General features: G+C 37.1%; 1 protein-coding gene across 1 annotated transcript in view; it reads right to left on the bottom strand.

The window, feature by feature from the left end:
• GRIK2 (glutamate ionotropic receptor kainate type subunit 2) overlaps window positions 1-19,534 on the bottom strand; it is a 617,875-nt gene that overhangs the window by 193,348 nt on the left and 404,993 nt on the right. Inside the window, exons 9-11 of the mRNA XM_088138810.1 lie at window positions 8,885-9,028; window positions 6,547-6,654; window positions 2,790-2,903 (exon numbers count right to left, since the gene is read on the bottom strand). Coding sequence (XP_087994936.1) covers window positions 2,790-2,903; window positions 6,547-6,654; window positions 8,885-9,028 — 366 coding nt within the window. The remainder of the gene's footprint in view (window positions 1-2,789; window positions 2,904-6,546; window positions 6,655-8,884; window positions 9,029-19,534) is intronic.

Raw genomic sequence — 19,534 nt, 5'->3', positions numbered from 1 at the left:
CTTCTAGAGATATAGAAGGCACAGCATTGAGTTCTGTTGCTAACATATTTCTGAAATAGAAAGACCTTTGAAATGAAAAATAAGGAGCTGTTTTATAAAGTGATTGCATGCTGTTCAGTGAAGACTATAAAAGTGAAGCTACCAATACTTAAGCAACAGCTGAAAATCATTATATAAAACCAGAAATTTTCCTCAGATTTCATTGCAGAAGCCTCCATCCTATTACTTTGCTGTGTTGCAGAAACACCAAAAGAAAACAATTACCTATGGAGCTATTATCGTAAGATATATGATGAAAAGCAGTTAAGCATTTCTGGTTGCAGCCATGTAGACATACACTGTAACCAACCTGCCAGTCTTTAAGACGGTCTTCTGAACCTATCACTCTTTAGAATATAAACAGGAAAAGTGTCTCAATAAAAATACAATCTGTTTTATTGTTCCCATTAAGTAATGTCTCTTTCAAATTAAGCTCAATACCCTGTAACTTCAGAAAAACATTCACACAGTATTTCTGACAACTGCATGCCAAAAATTTCTTCTTTGCTTTTTTTCAGGGTATTTTTCAACTTCCCACTCTAGGCTTTTGCCCTGCTATACGCTGGCAACATCCCACTGAAATACTAAAGCAACTCTGCATAGCTTCCAGGTCTAGAAAAGCCTTGCCAGATGTTTCCACTTACTGTGAGCAGTGTACATACTAACAAGCCTGAATTCCAGCTTCTTTGGTTGGTTACACATTAAAAAAAAAAAAAAGTTTGGTGAAAAATTCACAATCATTTCTTCTTGTTAGACTTTCACTGTAGTAAAGGAAGAATCTTGGAGAGTATGGAGATGCATATTTCATAGATGAATGACATTCACTTTGTAGATTTAAGAACAGAAATAAATGAATAATAGCGACAGCAGACTTTCCCCAACACTAGTATCTGTGCTGCACTGAACTCAGTTTATATCCAAAATGACAGCTATCAGATGGTCGTTGGGAAGTATGGAAGATATAGTTCAACATATTTGAAGGACATCAGGGTGATGGAGGGCAATTTAAAACAATGTAGAACTGAAATCGTTGTCAAGCCAGTCCCTAAACGGGTACCCTTAGAAGTAAGTCCAATTTAAAAAAAGCTTATATTTTAAAAATTATTTACCACAAACACACAAGCTACTTGTACCACATTGTTAATAAAATTCTTCCCTTTGACCACAAATTAAAGCAGACAAGAAAAGAATTAAGACATTTTGATATGGAATCTACCCTGTTCAGCAAATGGTTCCTACAATTTTGGATGGGATAGAAGGAGAATATTGTTCAGCTCAGAATTTAAATTGTAGGAATAACAACTTTTTAAAACAAATCCATGAACAATTATTTTTAAAGGAAAAAAAAAACAGACAAAATACAGAATTAGAACAGTATAATTAGCTGAGTTTCAGAACATTGAATTATTCTGGCATTTGTGTAGGATTACCTGATTTTGAAGTATTTGCAAGTATTTTGTGTGACTATATGCCAAAAAGATAATGATAATATAACAAAGCATAAAGCAAATTAATTAAAATGAAGCTTGCAGTTCTGGAAAATTATATGCAGAGAATGAAACATCCATGTATCTGGAATTTTAATGTTTCCACTATATGTTCTGATGGCCAAGGTTTCCATAATCATAATTATAATGTAAAATGTAAAATTTCACACTTCTATTACAAGTTCAGATGTTTCCTTTCTGTTTTTAACACTGTATAAAAATGAACTGCTGTTTAGTTTAAGAAGTGATTTGTGGTTGTAGTAGAAATCTGGCCAGCAAAATGTTGTTGCTTTTGCTGTTTTCCCACTGTGCCCTTCATCACACAATATTTATGTGCAATAGACTCATGTAAAATATTACTTATTTATATTAGAATAAAATGCATTGTTTCCAAACAGTCATATCATAATACTTACTCCTGCCTCAAGGACAAATAAAAATATAATAGCTAATAAACACAGTCTAAAGGGTGTTGCAAAATGTTTCAATTTTGATCTGTTTCAATCAAAAATGAGATGTATTTGAGCATGAAATAGCTTTTTTTGGGGGGGGGGGGTTTAGGCACGCCATTTCAAACTTGAAACATTTCCACGATGACCCGACCAACCCATTTCAAACATATGACAGCTACTTCAAGCTTGAAACAAATCTTTTGAACTCTAACTAGGATCCTGAGTCTCTCAAATGTGGTGGGGGGAAAATAAATAAAAATTCAAATTCAAACTGTATTGCATACCACTATTAGCTTAAATAAAAGTTTTGGAGTTAAATTTAAAAAATGTTTTAATCCTTCTACATTTACGGAATTATTCTAGAGAGGTATATTTCTTTTATGATTTAAATTTGAAACTAAATCTAGAAAAAAATTGAAGAAGACTGAAAGAATCACTACTTTTTGGAAATAATTTCTTTGCTAAATTAATATTTAATTGAATCTAAAAATTATATATCCTCCCACTGAAACTCTTTCCCCAAATCTAGCATAGCAGATTCGGTCTAAATATTAAAATGTTGAGAAATCACAAGAATGTTAAATAATTAGTCAACTGAGATTATAGCACTAAAATTAAAATAAATTGCTATCTTTATAGATGATGGTAAAATCCCATAGTTAATGAGATATTTCAGTTTATTTATTAATCAGTAATTGCTAAATAACTATGACATACAAAGGCTGGTAATTATTATTTTATGCACTGTGACTTTTGTAGTTTTCAACTATAGCTGAACTTCTGAAAACTAATTGCATGAAGGATAACTTACCAAAATGGTGGTTACAGTTAAGGAACGATTAGAAAGGGAATCAGTTATGTTTGCTGGTTTTCCTTTTTGATTCTCAGTCATATTAAGGCCACTTGCAGGATCCCAGGTTCCAATCTATGAAACAGGATAAGAATATATCATGCATGAGTTATTTTTCATCTACTAGAAGAACTGTTTAAACTGCAAACACTGTCTCCTGTTCTCCTGTGGTGTAATTTCAGCTATCATTTTATTAGCAGCAGCTGGCCTAAAATGTGATTCACTGAATTTCAAAATATATGTAGCAAAGTGTGACATTTGGGGTAAAAATGATGTATAGACTATTGAGTGCATAATTTTCCATTTAAATTCTGTTCTCTAAAGGAGATGATAGGTAGGTAGGTAGGTAGGTAGGTAGGTAGGTAGGTAGGTAGGTAGGAAGGTAGATAGATAGATAGATAGATAGATAGATAGATAGATAGATAGATAGATAGATAGATAGATAGATAGATAGATAGATTTTATTTATATATATATAATGGCTTGGTGTATATATATTCTCCACACATAAGTTATCTTTCACTGTACACATGCACACACATTCATGTAAAGATATCCTGTATTCGGTTCTCATAGATTACATTTTGACACATCAACTGCATTCCTCCCTCCCAAGTCAGAAAAATTTTATGAAGTGGAAACTCACCCCCACTCCCTTCTATTCAATCACAATTATCCACTGTTCTAAACAACTGATGTATATGTGGCTGATACTCCAAATAGTGCAGCACTAGCTAATTAAAGGCAGTACAAATGTTTGAAGAAGAATGTCTCAAATACCAGTATTCCAAACACAGGCACTTTTGCTTCTGAAACAATTTGGCCGAATTAGATTTTCACTTGGATTCTGGCACCAAATTGGCAGAATGAAACAAATTCATTCTGAATCCTGGAAATCCAATTTATGCTGGTAAGTTTAATAGAATACAGCTAGTTGAAAAGCTTTTACTGAATTTTAGCAACAAATTTTTAAAATATTTCTGTAAATATATATATATTTATATATATATTCCCGCAGTTTCTGTTGGAATGGTTAGTTTGAAGTTCTCTTCCAAAACCTATTTTGAAGAAAAGTCATTTTAGGGAAGAAGTTGAAGATAGTGGTCTTGCTCTGACCACCAAAAATAATATATAGCAGATCTCACTGCCACGGTCTCCTCAACATATTTCTTTCACTGTTGGATTGGCAAGTGGGATGGAGGGTGGGGCACAAAAATAGCTTCCAGAAGGAGAGACTGGCCTGGTTTACATATTGCACTAAGTTGTGGTTTGCTTAACAATGTTTAATTAAATCTCAGATGGCTTTGTTTACATATACATAGACGCAAACTCATACATGCATAGACAAATCTATATAGTCTAAAAACCTGGTTTATAAATGACCGGCTCCACACATTACACTGTTAGAACTATACAAAATCAAGATTAAGACTATCAGTTCCCTAGTGTATAAGTCAGTACATGTTTAATAATAATATATAAAAGGCAACATTTGTGTAACACTGATAGTTTAAAATCTCATACCCAGTCATTTTTTGTCTATTGTCATCAGGGATACTATTTAGAATTTATTATGATTGCACTGTGAATCAACAGTTATTCCTTCATAGTTAATTTAATTAATTTAATTTAATTTATTAAATTTATATGCCACATGACTCCCAGTGACTCTGGGAGGTTGTTGACTAGTTCCATTAGTATGGTCTATGGGCTTAATTTTTTTTTTTAAGAAAGAATTACAGCTGCTCGACAACCAACACTTCATTTCTTGTAGTGCCTTAAAACATATATGAACAGTTCCAACATATTACGCTATATGCTTTAATGGGATTATAATGCACTGATGCTAGTTTTAACCGGTAATTAAGCTTCTCCAGAAAATATTAACTTTAGCCCCATATTTTTTGCTGTTAATTTGCTCAGCATAAATATTTTAATTCTAAAGCTGCTCTAAAAGAAAGGTATTGGCAGCCAACTCAACAATGTAAAAGTGAACTTTAACCAACTCAACCAGTCAGAAATAGGTTGCAATAAATGAAAGAACTTGTGTGGCTCCAAATGATAAAAATATTTGATAAAGCTTCACCTAACAAATAGGATCACAGAGCCAGAAAGGGCTTTAAATCAAGCCCTCCACTCAGTACAAGAATATTAAATTAATTAAAACATTCCTGCAAGTGTAAAGAACAGGTGTTAATCTTACTCTATGGATGCTATAATTTGAAGAATCAGAGATTCACAGAGTTGGAAGAGACCTTAGGGGTCACCCAGTACCATACTGTATCATATCCCCTTCAGTTTTCTCTTCTCACAGCTAAATATTCCCAGCAATTTCATTATCCTCTGATCATTCTCACTGTCCTTCTCTGAATCTCTTCCAACTGGCCTAAATCCTGTGACTCCATCTGGATACAAGACTTGAGGCAAAGACAGAAAAGGGGTTTTGGTGGGAAAATGCCTTGGCATGTTTCCAGACTGTTGGCATAATTGACTATGCTGGCACAAATTGCAGAATACCATTTTGGGGTTGGGGGGCTTTTTTATTTTTGTTTTTGCATAAAGCAAATTCTTGGACAAAAATGATCAATCGCATAATAGAAAATTCATATAAAGTGAAGGAAACATGCACTTTATACATAAAAAAATATTTATTTGTTTGTTTGTTTGTTTGTTTTGTTTATATTTCACATTTGTTACCTCCCATCTCACTGGAAGCGACTCTCGTTGATTTACAGTAAAAGAATAAATATTAATTAAAATACAATATAGTAAACAATGGAAGTTCACCAGTATTGATATTGCCTCCTGAATCTTTAGGAGATTTAAAAAATTTTAGAGTTACAAGAGTGGCATGCAAATACTTTTCAACTGACAGAATTAATATATGTAGATGGTTATCATGAAGGAATGTAGACCTGTTCTTGGGAATGGGAAAGGAATGAGCAAATTGTTAAGGGGGACCTTACAGAAAAGACTACTCAGTCCTAAGAAAGAGGAAAAAATGAGAAATAAACTCAAAATGGCTCCACTTTGATTTTGTTTGGTATAAGATGGGGCAGATAAAAACCCTAGTAGGCTTTAAAGATTCTGCTGTTCTACCCTACAACAATAAAGAACATTTCTGGAATCCCTGTTGTACCTGTTCATTGACCTGGACTTTTTCAAAGGGCTGACAGTTATATAACTGCATAACCTCTGACAGCTTTTTGAGGTAGTCCAGCCAAGAAGCACACCCCAGAGTACTAGCTCTATCTTTATTGTAAGGTTATGTTAACAGAATCTTGCAAATCTGAAAGTATATATCTCCCCACTTTGCCTTTGCAGTCCAAGAAACTAGAGTCCCTTCTGAAATGTTTGCCATGTCTCCATTCCTGCTGTGGGCTGAGTTGCTGCTTTTCTGACCATTGTCTAGTCTGTGGCTCTTGTCTCCCCACGTCATTCCCATATACCATTACAGCTTCCATTACTTTAATATTAATAATGTACAAGGTTTGTATCAATGTAATGACAGCCATAGCTTTCTATATGCAACTTTAAAGAAAAGAACTAGCCATCATAGCTATTTTTTTTTTTCAAAATACCTTATAAACAGATAATGCAACTGTGTACATTGGGTCCAGTAATTTTTAAAGAAAATTTGTAAAGAGAAATCAGAAATATTATTCTTTTGAAGCATTATCAGTTGTGACTTAAATTGTGACTTAAGTAACTTAAGTACCTTTTCAAGACCTTCCTCCTTAAGACTAATGACATCTAAGTCAAAATCTGTCCTTAAACCATTGGTTTTGTTGAACGTTATCCTGCCAGTGAGACCTTCCCAGTGAGCCTAGGAAAATAGGGGGAAAAAAAATCATATGTAAGCAGTAAGAAAGAGAGAGAGTGTGGGAGAGCGAGAGAAATGAATAAATTAATGACTGCCAAGATGGAATTATTAATTATTCATTAAATTTAAATCATTTTCCTTATAGCCGATATTAAAAAAAAAATCATATCCACTTTTGGGATTTCTGGCATTCTTCTGATAATTAAACCAACTTTTCTTTAATCTCTGCATACAATACTTTAATACCTTTCCATTCTATCTCCCACTACATACCACACATAGCGCTTCATGACTAGGATGAAAAAGACTGATATTTGAAACGTTTTCATTATTTCCTTATTTAGGATATAGGGATTTTTGTTCTCTGTTGCCGTCTCTCAGTATATCTCCAGTTATGAGTTTTATATAACACATCTTATCACTTTGTGTAACACAGTCTTTACTGCATTCAATACCATTCATACAAAATACATTCATAGTATTAATCTCTAATATTCATTTTTGACTATGGAAAATTAAAATTATGAATTTTGCCCTAGGTAGAATTCAGCACTGTGCTGGTAGTTTTCTGCTAGTTCAAGTGGATATTCTTTTATTCCCTTCAAAGGGTTCCTAAGGAAAAAAAAATTGACTCTTGCCATTGCACCCAGAGAAATTACTTTTGCTAACAAAAACATCAAATTGGATCCTACCTTCTACTGTTCCTATAGCAAGAAAAAGGGGGGAAATCAGGGTGCAACATGCAGAAATTGTCCCATAGACATTCCATAAGATATCACAAGATTAAGCAAATGAGAACTGCATCATAGTAATGGATTGGGGAGGGAGGGCAGTCATTACTTGCATTTAAATATATCTGTGGCCAACTTCTTCAAAAGTTCCAAATAAATGGGAATAGAACCATGCCCTACCAAAATGTTGTTGAAAGATCTCATTTCCTATAAAATGTGTTACATAGAATGATATATGTTTGCACAGTTATGATCATTGCAAGCTCATTTTAAAGCTCAGAGCTTAATTCAGAAATATAGACAGCTATCAAAATATGTGGGGGAGGGAGGAATCAACTTCATACACTTCTGGCCATACATATAAGAAAATGCCAAAGTTTGAAGAATTTCCATGCCCACACTAGTGGTAAGTCTCCACATTAATAGACCTTGATTTGATATTGAATGATGTCCTTGTTCAGTTTCTAGAGACAGCTAGCCATTCCTATTTTAAACTTGAGAATTTGCAGACTCCAGTGCTTCTATTCTATTTGCCAAGATTGCCTTATAAAATACAGGTAGTCCTTACTGAGCAATCACAACTGGGACCGGCAACTCTGTCACTAAGTGCTGCAGTTGCTAAGCAGAAAATCACATGACCACAATGGGCTTACAACCTTACTTCCCGTTCAGTCATTAAGCAAATCACTGTGGCTGTTAAGTGAAATATCACATGACCACAACTTACAATTTTACTTCCATATTCTGTATTAATTCTGCTTGTTGCAAGCCAGTTGTGAAGCACACAAATGGTGATCGTGTGACTGCAGGATACTGTGACAGTCATAAACACAAGGATTGGTTGCAAAGCTATTTTTTTACACTGTCATAACTTCAAACAGTTGCTAAATGAGGCAGTCAGTAAGTGAGGACTACTGTATAATATTGAGCTTGGGGTTGATTTGAATCCATAGTTTTCAGTCCTGGAACAAACTAAACTCACAGTGCTGAAAAGAGCATCATGACAATTCCATTACCATTACATGTGAAAAGATTATCAGCACTTATCATTCTACTATTTGTACATATCCATGTTAGATCTCAACATCTTATTATGCAAGCTTACATTAAGTACAATTTGAACCTCATAAAATGTAGGACATTTAGTAAAATATAGGCCTTTCAGAAACCGGGGAGTGTACGTTGAAAAAATTTAGCATGAAAATATTTAGCATGAAAATAATATAGGCAGGCATCAAATTGCTGCACACAGCTGTTATATTTTGTACTCATACAATTTTTTATTCTGCGCAGGGATGATACTTCTTAGCAAAGCATTTCCTGCTATTTATTTATTATTCAGTTTATCGAGCATATTGTGGGTTTAGGCTGTCTGGGCAAAAATTTCAGTGCAAACTGCTTACAAACATATGCCTCTATCTTGAGTGCACATCTCAAAGCCAAAGACATTGCACATGCTGAATTTCTAACCAACAATGGAGCATATCTTGCTTCTGACTTACCTCTTTAATTAGATTCATAAAGCGGGTCCCAAACCTCCATGGTTTGTGGCGATTACACTGTAATGAACTAACAGTCATCTGTGGAAACTGCTGGACAGCAACTGACACCACATGAACAGCATCATACATTAAAGCTGCATCTGTCTGAAATGAGAACACAAGCAATGCTGTGAAAATGACCCACAGAAATTGCATCACAGCCAGGCAAGGAAAAGCAAGGCATACTCTTTCCACCTTACTTTAGGACAGAAGACAATGATAAGATAGTCACCTTATTAAGCAAAGGCATGAATATTACATTACATACTACAAAAAGTACATGTTGTTACATATTTCATATTCCTTTCTTTCTCAGTAAGAAAAATGAAGAAGGGACCTGATTTGGACTAGGCCCCTGGTATGAGGGGACAGAAATATTTAAGACCTTACCCATTACTCCCCAGTTGGGTTTAGGAAGGGATTACATCTATCAGGTTCACTTGCTCCCCAAATGGTTTCCTAAATATTTCTAAATTTTGTTTAAATTCTTGTTTTAAAACAATACATTGAATGACATTCTTCTTCAGTGCATAGAGCTCTTCCTGGAATGTAAAAATGTTTAATTTGCACTGATCTGGCTATACTTTACACTCAACATTATTCCCAGCAAAGAGACTTGAAGAAAACTTGATAATCTACTGTTTTGTTCGAGGCATCAGATACATAATAAATAAAATATATGCATTTAATACTTTGTCTTCCACTGAAATTGCATGTCTATACTCTGTGCATGTGGGTATAACTCTGTAACTCTTCTCAGAAGAACCTGTTGCTTCTGTTCATTGACAAAATTAGTGAGCTGTGAAATGAATTAATTAACAATAGGAAGCCCAGAAATTACTGAATTTGTCATCACACAATACAAAGTTAACTTCTATAATGTTCTCCATACAAATTAATCCCAACTCACTTTACAATAAAGCAAAGCATTAAAAATGTAAAAATGTAAAAAGAGCCAGTTTGGTCTAGTGGTTAAGACTTCAGGCTAGAAACCAGGAGGCTGTGAGTTCTAGTCCCTCCTTAGGCATGGGTAAGGAGAGACTAGAATTGTCTAGATTCTCCTAGAAAATATTAGGAAACAATATTTTCTAGGAGAATCTAGACCATATTTGTCAAACACAAAGGAACAACACCCCCCCCCCAAAATCCAAATCATTCTCAAAGAATCTATATAGTTACTCAGTTTCTTCCACTTTCCCACCCTCATATACTAAGCAGTAATAAATCCAGATTCCAAAGACAATTATGTGTGACATATGTTCTAACAAAATTCTGCATCAATTTGATTCAAATTCTGTGGCAAGAATGCCTCCATTCTGCAATATATGTCTTGGGAATCAAGACATATATTGTTCATATTTTGTTTTTCATATTTTCACATGCCTATTTTAATGGACCACTTTAATAGATAAGCAGGAAAAAACCATTCAGTAGATGATGCTTTTACCTCCTTGGGCACGGGAGATAAAAAGCAAGAATGTGCCCATATATTGGTGGCAGGAGAGAGAACAATTCTTCCCCCTTTCTTTCTATTATTGCTCCAACTACAGATAATTGTTAAATTAATGTATTGTCAAAGGCTTTCACGGCCGGCATACGATGGCTGGTGTGGGTCTTCCGGGCTGTGTGGCCATGTTCTTGAAGTTTTGTTTCCTAACGTTAGGAAACAAAACTTCAAGAACACGGCCACACAGCCCGGAAGACCCACACCAGCCAATTGTTAAATTACATTCACCAATCCCCTCACATATTCATATAGCCAATAGCAAAAAAGCATGGGAAAGGATTTCCTTAATTTTATCTAGATAGATTGCAGGCTGTGTCTGCTTCTGACTGCTGAGAAATGAAATCAAGTTGAAAAGCCTGAGATTGTTTCTGTTCTCAAAAGTAACAGGTGGTGGTTAAGGGAGGGATGGGCAAGGGGTGAAGTGACTTCACCAGAGTACCATCCTGATGTAGACAGAAACAAATTGCTGACAGAAAGGTTGTTCCTGATGACCAGAGATAATCTGGTTTATAGGCAAATAATTTAATTTAGGCAAATTTTGAGGCTCTGAAACTAGGTTTCCAAAGTCATCTGGCAGCATTGATGACTTTTCCCACCACAACTTTTCCCTATTAATTATACAACCTTGATATTGCTTCGTTGCATTTCCAGTGCTGTGCTGAAGTGTCAGTATGCTAATATTTTTAAAATATAAATTGCATTTTGAGACTTCTGCTGTAAATTCCATAAACGAATGTCATGTCATTTATTTTGCTAGCGAGCTTGCTTCTGGCTGATAGCTTTTTGTCCTTAGATACATCAAAGCAAATGCTACTGTGAGGCAAAAATTTACTTTATCTCTCAGCATTACAGACCCAGGTTCTTTTAAATCTTATTTCACATATATGTTCTTAAATTATCAGTGTGAAAGAACAGTTCAGGGCTAAAAAAAAAAAAAGAGAGAGATAAATAAAAATTAGCTAGAATGAAGATTTTATTTCAGGGAAATGTTTAAAAGGGCAAATGTGTTTAGATTATTAGTTTCACTGTTATACACAGATATGAGTATTAAAAACCAAGATGAGCTTAACCCCAGCCCTTGCGACCTTCTGGAAATTTCTTACAATGTGTGTTTTTCAACAGGCCTGGGGATCCCCTGGTAACAGGGAGCCCACACACCGGTTGCGTCATATGTAAAATCTTGATGTATTTCCCTCTTGTGATCTTGTTTTTATTTATGTTTGATTGCTTTAATCTGCTTTTGTGAAATGGTTTAACTGTTGGTTTTATTGTATGCCACCCAGAATCTCTTTGTGTGAGATGGGCAGCACTACAAATTTGATAAACAAATAAATAAATAAAAGGGTGCAATATACTATTTATAATCATGGTATATAAATGGTCTGTGTTGTTAAACTTCCCTATCAGTAAAATAGACTCATAAATTATTTTGGTTCTTTTCAGTGTTTGCTTTATGGATCACATCTTCTATTCTGAAGAACCAAGACATTCTCAAGGACCAAATATTGTGGTATTGATAAATATAAGCATTTATCATTTCACTAGTGATTTTCAAGTAGCAGATTCCATCAAAGTGGCAGACCTTGATAGTCAAGGTAACAAGGGCAATAACACCATATAGAGGGTTGAGTACAGAATTATTCTCCAGCTTATTTGAAAGAAAAATTGTGGTACAGTTTGAATTCTATCAGGACAATGATCCTTTGTCATCTTAAACCGATATTCATTTATTTTTTAAGTACGATACAGCATGTCAAACTCTTGCTAATCTTCAACATGTTTTGGAAGTGAATTAAGGAATGAATGTAGCTAATTAGCAGCTAAGAAAATGGAAATGCAACAGCAGAGGCCCTTTTTCAAAATTGCTAATTGCATAGGGTAGAATGGCCAAAAATAGAACATTGGCCTGGCTTAATCCAAAGTAACGTTATAAATCCTGTCTCCAATGGTGTTATGTATGGTGTTAGTATGGCCCTTTTCTCTGGTCAGCCAACCATTACCTGTGCCCAGACTCTATAGAAAGAATTCTTAAATGTAGGAAGTAACATTGTTTTCAAATATTAAGTTCCATTTTGAAATTAATCTATTACTAAGGAAAAATTCATTTGTCGTAGCTTTCAATATAATTAAAGGTAAATATAAGTCAACCATTTTTTCCACAGAGAGCCGAAGAAAACACTGCACAATTTTAAGGCATTGCTTTTTATTATTATAATTTAAATGACTGATAGCTTTTCTAAACTAAGAAGCAGAAGGATACTATATAATTTTTAAACAATGGGAAATGTTATTTTAAGTATGAGAAAATGTGAAATCCAATACTAATTTGTTTCAGATGTAAACTAATTAAATAATACTTTAAATAAAATAAATGATTTAATTTAAAAATGGATAAAATAACTTGCTGCTTCTGACAACTCACTGCATAAATATAAATGAATTCAATATTTTTGTTAAATATATAGTTTCTTTTTTAATAGTTTGGATTTTTTGTTTTGTTTTGTTTTCAATTGTTTTTAGAAAACAATCTTTATAAAACTCAATAAAATTATATTTTAAAAATGCAGAGTAAAACCAAATCACAAAATTGAGTATTATAAAGAATTTTCAGTAATTTCTGTTCATGAGTAGTATACATATACAATCAATCTGATTAATAATTCAGAAACTATTATTGTGGTTGTTATGAACATTATTCAAACCAATAAAAGTTGGTATAGGAATAATATTTTATTGATTTGCTTTGTAACTAAAATTACCTCTAAAAATAGTTTTGATTAAGGGAAAGGAATTATATGCATTCCATTATATGCTGGATTTCACTCTTCATATAAAAGAAATATATTAACTTTATTTACAAATGAAGGCAGGTTATACATTTACTTATTAGAATTATATACCACCTTTATCTTAAACAACTCAAAGTAGCATGGATAATTTTTATTTCTTTATTTTTAACAAATTTATATGATTTGTGAGCTCATCTCACAAAAAGTGACTCTGGGTGACGTACAACACTTAACTAAAAAACAATAAATATATAAAAAACAATCATTATTAAAAAATATAAAAAACACAAGGCACAAGAGAGGATAAATGCTAATCGCAGTAAGGGAGCCACCTCAAGATCATACCAGCCCCCTGGGACCCCCAGGCCTGATGACATAACCAGGTCTTGAGGGACCTTTGGGATAGGAGGGATGGAGCTAACCTCACTTCCAGGGGGAGAAGATTCCACAAGGCAGGTGCCATGGCAGAGAAGGTCTGGCTCCTGGGACCTGCAGTGTGCCTTCTCTGCCAGATCTGATGGGATGGGCAGATATAATCAGGGAGGCAGTCTCTTAGATAACCTGGCCCCATGCCATGAAAGGCTTTAAAGGTTAAAACCAGCACCTTGAATTGGACCCAGAAGCAAACTGGCAACCAATGTAGCTTGCAGAGCAGAGATGTAACATATGCTGTTCTAGAGGTACATGTAACTGCCCATGCCTCTACATTCTGCACCAGCTAAAGCTTCCAGATACACTTCAAGGGCAGCCCCATGTACAGCATATTACAGTAGTCCAGTCAGGAGGTGACTAGGGCATGAGTGACTGTGAACAGCACTCCCTGATCCAGGAATGAGTGTAACTAGTGTACAACACAAAGCTTTGCAAAGGCCCTCCTAGCTACGACTGCCACATGCTCTTCAAGCAGGAATCATGAGTCCATGAAGACCCCCAGATTGCACACCGGATCTGTCTGGGGCAGTGCCATCCCATCCAACACCGAAGATGGGATAGTCCTAAAACTGGAAAGTTCACAGTCCTAAGGACCCTGTCCAATTCCTCAGGCCTAACAGGTTCAAACCATTCCCAGATAACAAAGCAAGACTCTTCCCCAGGCATCTTCTCTGGGCCTGCAACAAGGCTGCATCCAACTGAGAGTGAATCCAAGCAACTTTGTATGACAAATGCTAAACAAATTCCTCCACGTGCCCCTGCAAGAGGTTCTCCAAGCCCCCTACCCAAGAGGGCACATGTCACCTAAAACAGGGCTATGGGACAGCTATCTGAGGATGCAATAAGGGTGGAGAAGTACTGATGCTTCTCTGCCCTTACCGCCACTAGGTAGACCTTAATATTGGATCTAACCTGTGTTCAGTCAATTTCATCCCTTGTTGAGTGACAGTGATGCTCTAGACGTCTCTTCTTTTGCTTCATCTCCCTCAGCTCCTCCATAAATCACGGGGAGTGCTGGGACCCCAAGAGGGGAGAGGTCGCATGGGCACAATCTGATTCAAAGCTTTAGCTGCCCCCTTATTCCAAGCAGTGACCAAGGTTTCAGACTAGGCCGTGCAGCAGACCAGCAGGAACAACCCCCAGCTCCCATGGAACCCATCTGGGTCCATTAGTTGCCAGGGGTGGACCAATCTAATGGGTCCAGCCTCCCTGCAGTACATAGAGGCACTAGAGAATCCCATGGTAATCAGGGTGTGATTTGACCATGACAAGGGAGATACCAAGTGTTTCCCCAATTTCAGATCACATAGCCATTACTCCGACAGGAACACTAGATCCAGTGTATGACTACTGTCCCATGTCAGGCTGTGGATGATCTGGGATAGGCCCATCGCCATCATGGTGGCCATGAACTCCTGAGCTGCCTCAGACCCTGCCTAGAGAAGGCAGATTGAAGTCCATAAGTCTGGGGAACTCCACTGCCAACCCAGAAATTGAGTCAAAGAGCTCAGGCAAGGAGATTGCTGTGCACCAGGGAGGCAACAATCCCAACTGATCCCCAGACCCCAACTTAATGAACAGGGTCTCACATCTGATGACCTATGGTGCAGTGCCCCTGAAGGCTGTAGGAAATTCCCAGATGACAATCGCCACACCTCCAGCCCTGCCCCAGGGTCTTGGCTGATGCCACACCTGAAACCCAGATGGGCAAATCTCCCAGATGGGTTTCAGAGGAAAGGGCTACTCTCCCATTCCGTCTCAGTAGTAGATGCCAGGTTGTCACTAATACATGCCAGGTTGTCCCTCTCATCAATGATTAAATCAGAGGGAGGTGTTATTGCAGACCAAACTGGCATTTAGAAGCAGCAGCCGAAAGCAAGGGCCTCTGAAGTTCTGCTGACAGGGTACTAGGGCTGAGAGCAAGGAGCTAGAATGCAAAATCGGTATAAGACAACAGTCCCATCTTCCCCCGAGAACAGTCCATTCCCTGTCTCCCATAATGTCTCCTCATGCCTATCACCACCATAATACCTTGACCTATCCCCATCCCCATATCTAGGTCCCTCAATTTCCAAGACTGGAAACCTCTTATTGTCCTCACCAACCTTCCCTGGGAGGGGAAATCAGGCACTCTGAGGCACTTTAGCTTCACAGGGTGCCCAGCAACCACCTCCCCACCTCACTACAACACATTCACACACACTAGCATTCACAGGCACCCCTCCCCTGCTGCCCCCACTGGCAGGTAGAGGGCTCCCTTCCCATTCACCCTCCACCAATTCCTCCTCTGGCATTCACCCAGAGGAAGGAGAAAGAGGAAGAAGTCAATCCTCAGTCCACAGTGGGAAACCCACATCTAGCACTCAGGCATTTAATCATTAGATGGAAGCTGCAGTGTTCTTCCTCCTCAGGGCTGCAGGAGGGAAGGCAAAAAGACTCCATGGGGAAGGGGGGTCCACAATAGTCTGCAACTCTACTACAACCCCCCCACCTGGCCACCGCCCACACCTCCAAAGCCCCAGTGTCCAGCAACAAAAACAAATGGTACAAGAGGGGACCGTCTCCACAGCACCTCTGAGTTCACAAATGCAGTTGGTACGGCCAGCACGGCAAAAGAATAAAAACAGCCCATCCTCCAGTGTTGCCCATCCTTCAGCCTGCTCCCCAGCTCACTCCTCCAGGAAACAGCCTGAACTGTCCTCTGAAGCAGCCTGAACAGGAGCAGCCTGTCCTCCAAGCAGCAGGTCTCTCAAGAGAAACCAAGTCAGTCTGAAAAAGCTGCCACCAAATTAAAAAAAAAAAAAAAACCTGCCAAGTCCACAGACGTGGCAAATGCGGTTGGCTTCATAGTCCTCCAGTCCACTCCAGCCTAAAGAAATCCAAATTGGCCCAGGCAAATACAGCAGCCCAGCTTCCATCCAGGTGCCACTCAGAAACATCCCTCCAAAGCACACAACATATAATTACAAGGACAGCAGCTCCCACTTCCTCTGCCATCTTTCCAGAAATTGCTCCCTCCTTCTATTTTCCCCACAACCACAACTCTGTGAAGTAGGTTGGGCTGAGAGAGAGTGACTCACCCACAGTCATCCAGCTGGCTTCCATGCCTAAGGGAGAACTGGAACTCACAGTCTCCTGGTTTCTAGGCCAGCATCTTAGCTACTATACCAAATTGGCTATCATCTGTCTGTCTATCTATCAATCGCATCATAGAATATGTTGAACACAGAAGTCATGGAATAAATAATACCTTCTAATGAAAAATGCCAAATTTGCTACAGATAAAAGTTTAGAACTGACTACATCAAAAGTCCAACTGATGTACAAAATGTAGTATTTAATAGATCTCTGACATGTTATTGAAGTTCATCCTTCAGGGATCATGTTGGATAACACCGGATGTATGAATATTAGTTATGCATTCATTATTATAAAAATTAATCTCTTGAAAGACTATAAAGAAAGCACAACCGAATTTGTTTGCTGGAATTAGATAAGACAGACTTGTTATGGTTTCAACATTATTTCAGCTCTCTGCTTATAGCACAGTACTGAGAAAGCCATTAGCTAGCTGTTAACTCCCTACAGCAGATAAGCATTCATGTTGATTAATTGTTTCTGGATTCAACTGAGATATTACACAGATCTTCAAAGTGGTGCTTTGCTTTAATGGAGATTTTAAGTGCCTTCATAAAGTCCCTCAGCTGACTAAGTGCTACCACTTCGCCTCAGTCGACATAACTGCTTCTGTGCATGCACAAAAGCTGCTGTTGGTGAGGTAGATCAGCTGATTGAGGCCCATCCCTCAAATCTTCATCGAGACCAGAAAGATTCCTCTGCAAGATACTAGAAGAATGTCAAGAAGGGATAATATACTTCTGTAAGACAAAGCACCTCCTTAAGGAGGTGTCGGTCCCCCTGAGTATACAAAACTAGAAAGCAACTCCACAGGAAGACCAGAACTACATTTTATTGAGATGAGCTCTAACAACAGAATTTTGCCAGTCTGATCATGCTCCCCTCCTGAATCAAGGAGGCATTTGGATGAGCCACTTCTGAATGTAGTTTTATTTCTCGGAGCTGAAATAATATTTCAGCTCCCTTTCTTTCTACAGGTGGGTCACCCCAAAGTGCAGCTTTTACTATGCTGAAATTATATAGCCAAATTATACTACTTGTATGTATGGTCCACTTTGATTAAACCAAGTCAAAAGCACTTCCATAATTTCGGTAAATAGATAACATCAAAACACATGGTCTCATATATTATTTTTTAGACATTTAAAAATTTGAAGAGAACCTAAATATCGCTTTATTAGTACAGTTTTTATGGGCTCCCTGAACTAAATGACAAGAACGATCATCAGTTTTAACATCTGGACTTGAGGCTGCAACAAAGTTTTGAAGCTACATATTGTCCACCTCTGCTTGAATACATCACAAAGTTATTGGATTAAAAAAAGTTAGAGTAACTTTCCTGATATGGGTTTCCAATAATCTTTGTCACAACCATAAAATATTTATATTTTCATAATCAGGTTAGATAAGAAAATATATTTGAAATGGACAGAGAAAAATCAATTTCCTACCACATTATTGTGACAATATACTTTTAAAAATCATAGTCTGAAAGCACAAGAAAAATAATTGTTTAATTGCAGCACAGCATCTTTGATATTTTTAATTATGTGTCATCAAGTTGTTTTTGACTCTTAGTAACCACATAGATAGATTTTCTCCATGATGATCTGTCTCTAACCTGGTCTTTCAGCTCTAATAAACAGTGCACTCATCACCTCTGTAACTGATTTTATCCACCTTGCTGCTGGTTGTCCTCTTCTTCTCTTTCTTTCCATCTTTCTCAGCATTAGAGCTTCTCCAGAGAGCTAAGTCTTCACATAATGTGTCTGAAGTAGGATAATCTGAGCCTGGTCATTTGTGCCTCGAGTAAGAACACAAAGTTGATTTGTTTGATGATCCATCAATTTGTTTTCTTGGCTGTCCACAATATTCTCAGGAGTCTGCGCCAGCACCAAAGGTCAAAAGTGTCAATATTCTTCCTATCCTGCTTCTTCAAAGTCCAACTTTCACTTCCATAGAATGTCACAGGGAATATCATGGCTTGCACGATTCTGATCTTTGTAGGTTAAGACACATCACAGCATTTGAACATATTTTCCAAGGCCTTCATGGCTGCCCTACCAAGTGGCATATTTCTTGACTGCTTGTTCCTTTACTGTTGATGATTGATCCTGAAAGGCAGAAACTATCCACCATGTTGATATCTTCAATGCCAATTCTTGGCTGGTTGTTCTACCTGTTGTCATTAGGTTTTCTTTATATTCAATGTTAGCCCTATTGTTTCACTTTGCTCCTTGACTTTTATTATAAGAGCTTGCACACCCTTTGCATTTTCAGCTATCAGGGTAGTGTCATCAGCATAGCGCAGGTTATTGATATTTCTTCCTCCAATTTTAAAACCACACTTATCTTCTTCCAATCCAGCTTCCCTTAATATATATTTGGCATATAGGTTGAATAAATAAAGAGAGAGTATCCAGCCTTGTTGCACTCTTTGCCAACCTGGAGCCAGTCTGGAGCCATGTTCTGTTCTTGATGGCTTCCTGATCTGTATATAAATTTATCATGAGGACAATGAGATATATGTGATATCTGATATTTTAATAAATATCAAATATATAAATAAATATATAAATAATTCTGCTTGTAAAATTGTCTGAATAGCATGGGGTAGTGTGGGCAAGAAGTGAAAAGAGAAACAGCAGTATCCAATGTGATCCTCTCTTTCACTCCACCACTGGGGCTTCTCCTTGCTCTTGTGATGGAATGTTTGTTTGACTCAGAGAATGGGGTGGGTGGGAA

Source organism: Python bivittatus, unplaced genomic scaffold, assembly GCF_059951505.1.
Source record: "Python bivittatus isolate LINGU-HERP-01145 unplaced genomic scaffold, Pbiv_v1 ctg000020_np1212, whole genome shotgun sequence".
Lineage (NCBI taxonomy): Eukaryota > Metazoa > Chordata > Lepidosauria > Squamata > Pythonidae > Python > Python bivittatus.
The sequence above is the reverse complement of the archived record's forward strand: the minus strand, read 5'-3'. Positions and strand labels throughout refer to the sequence as shown.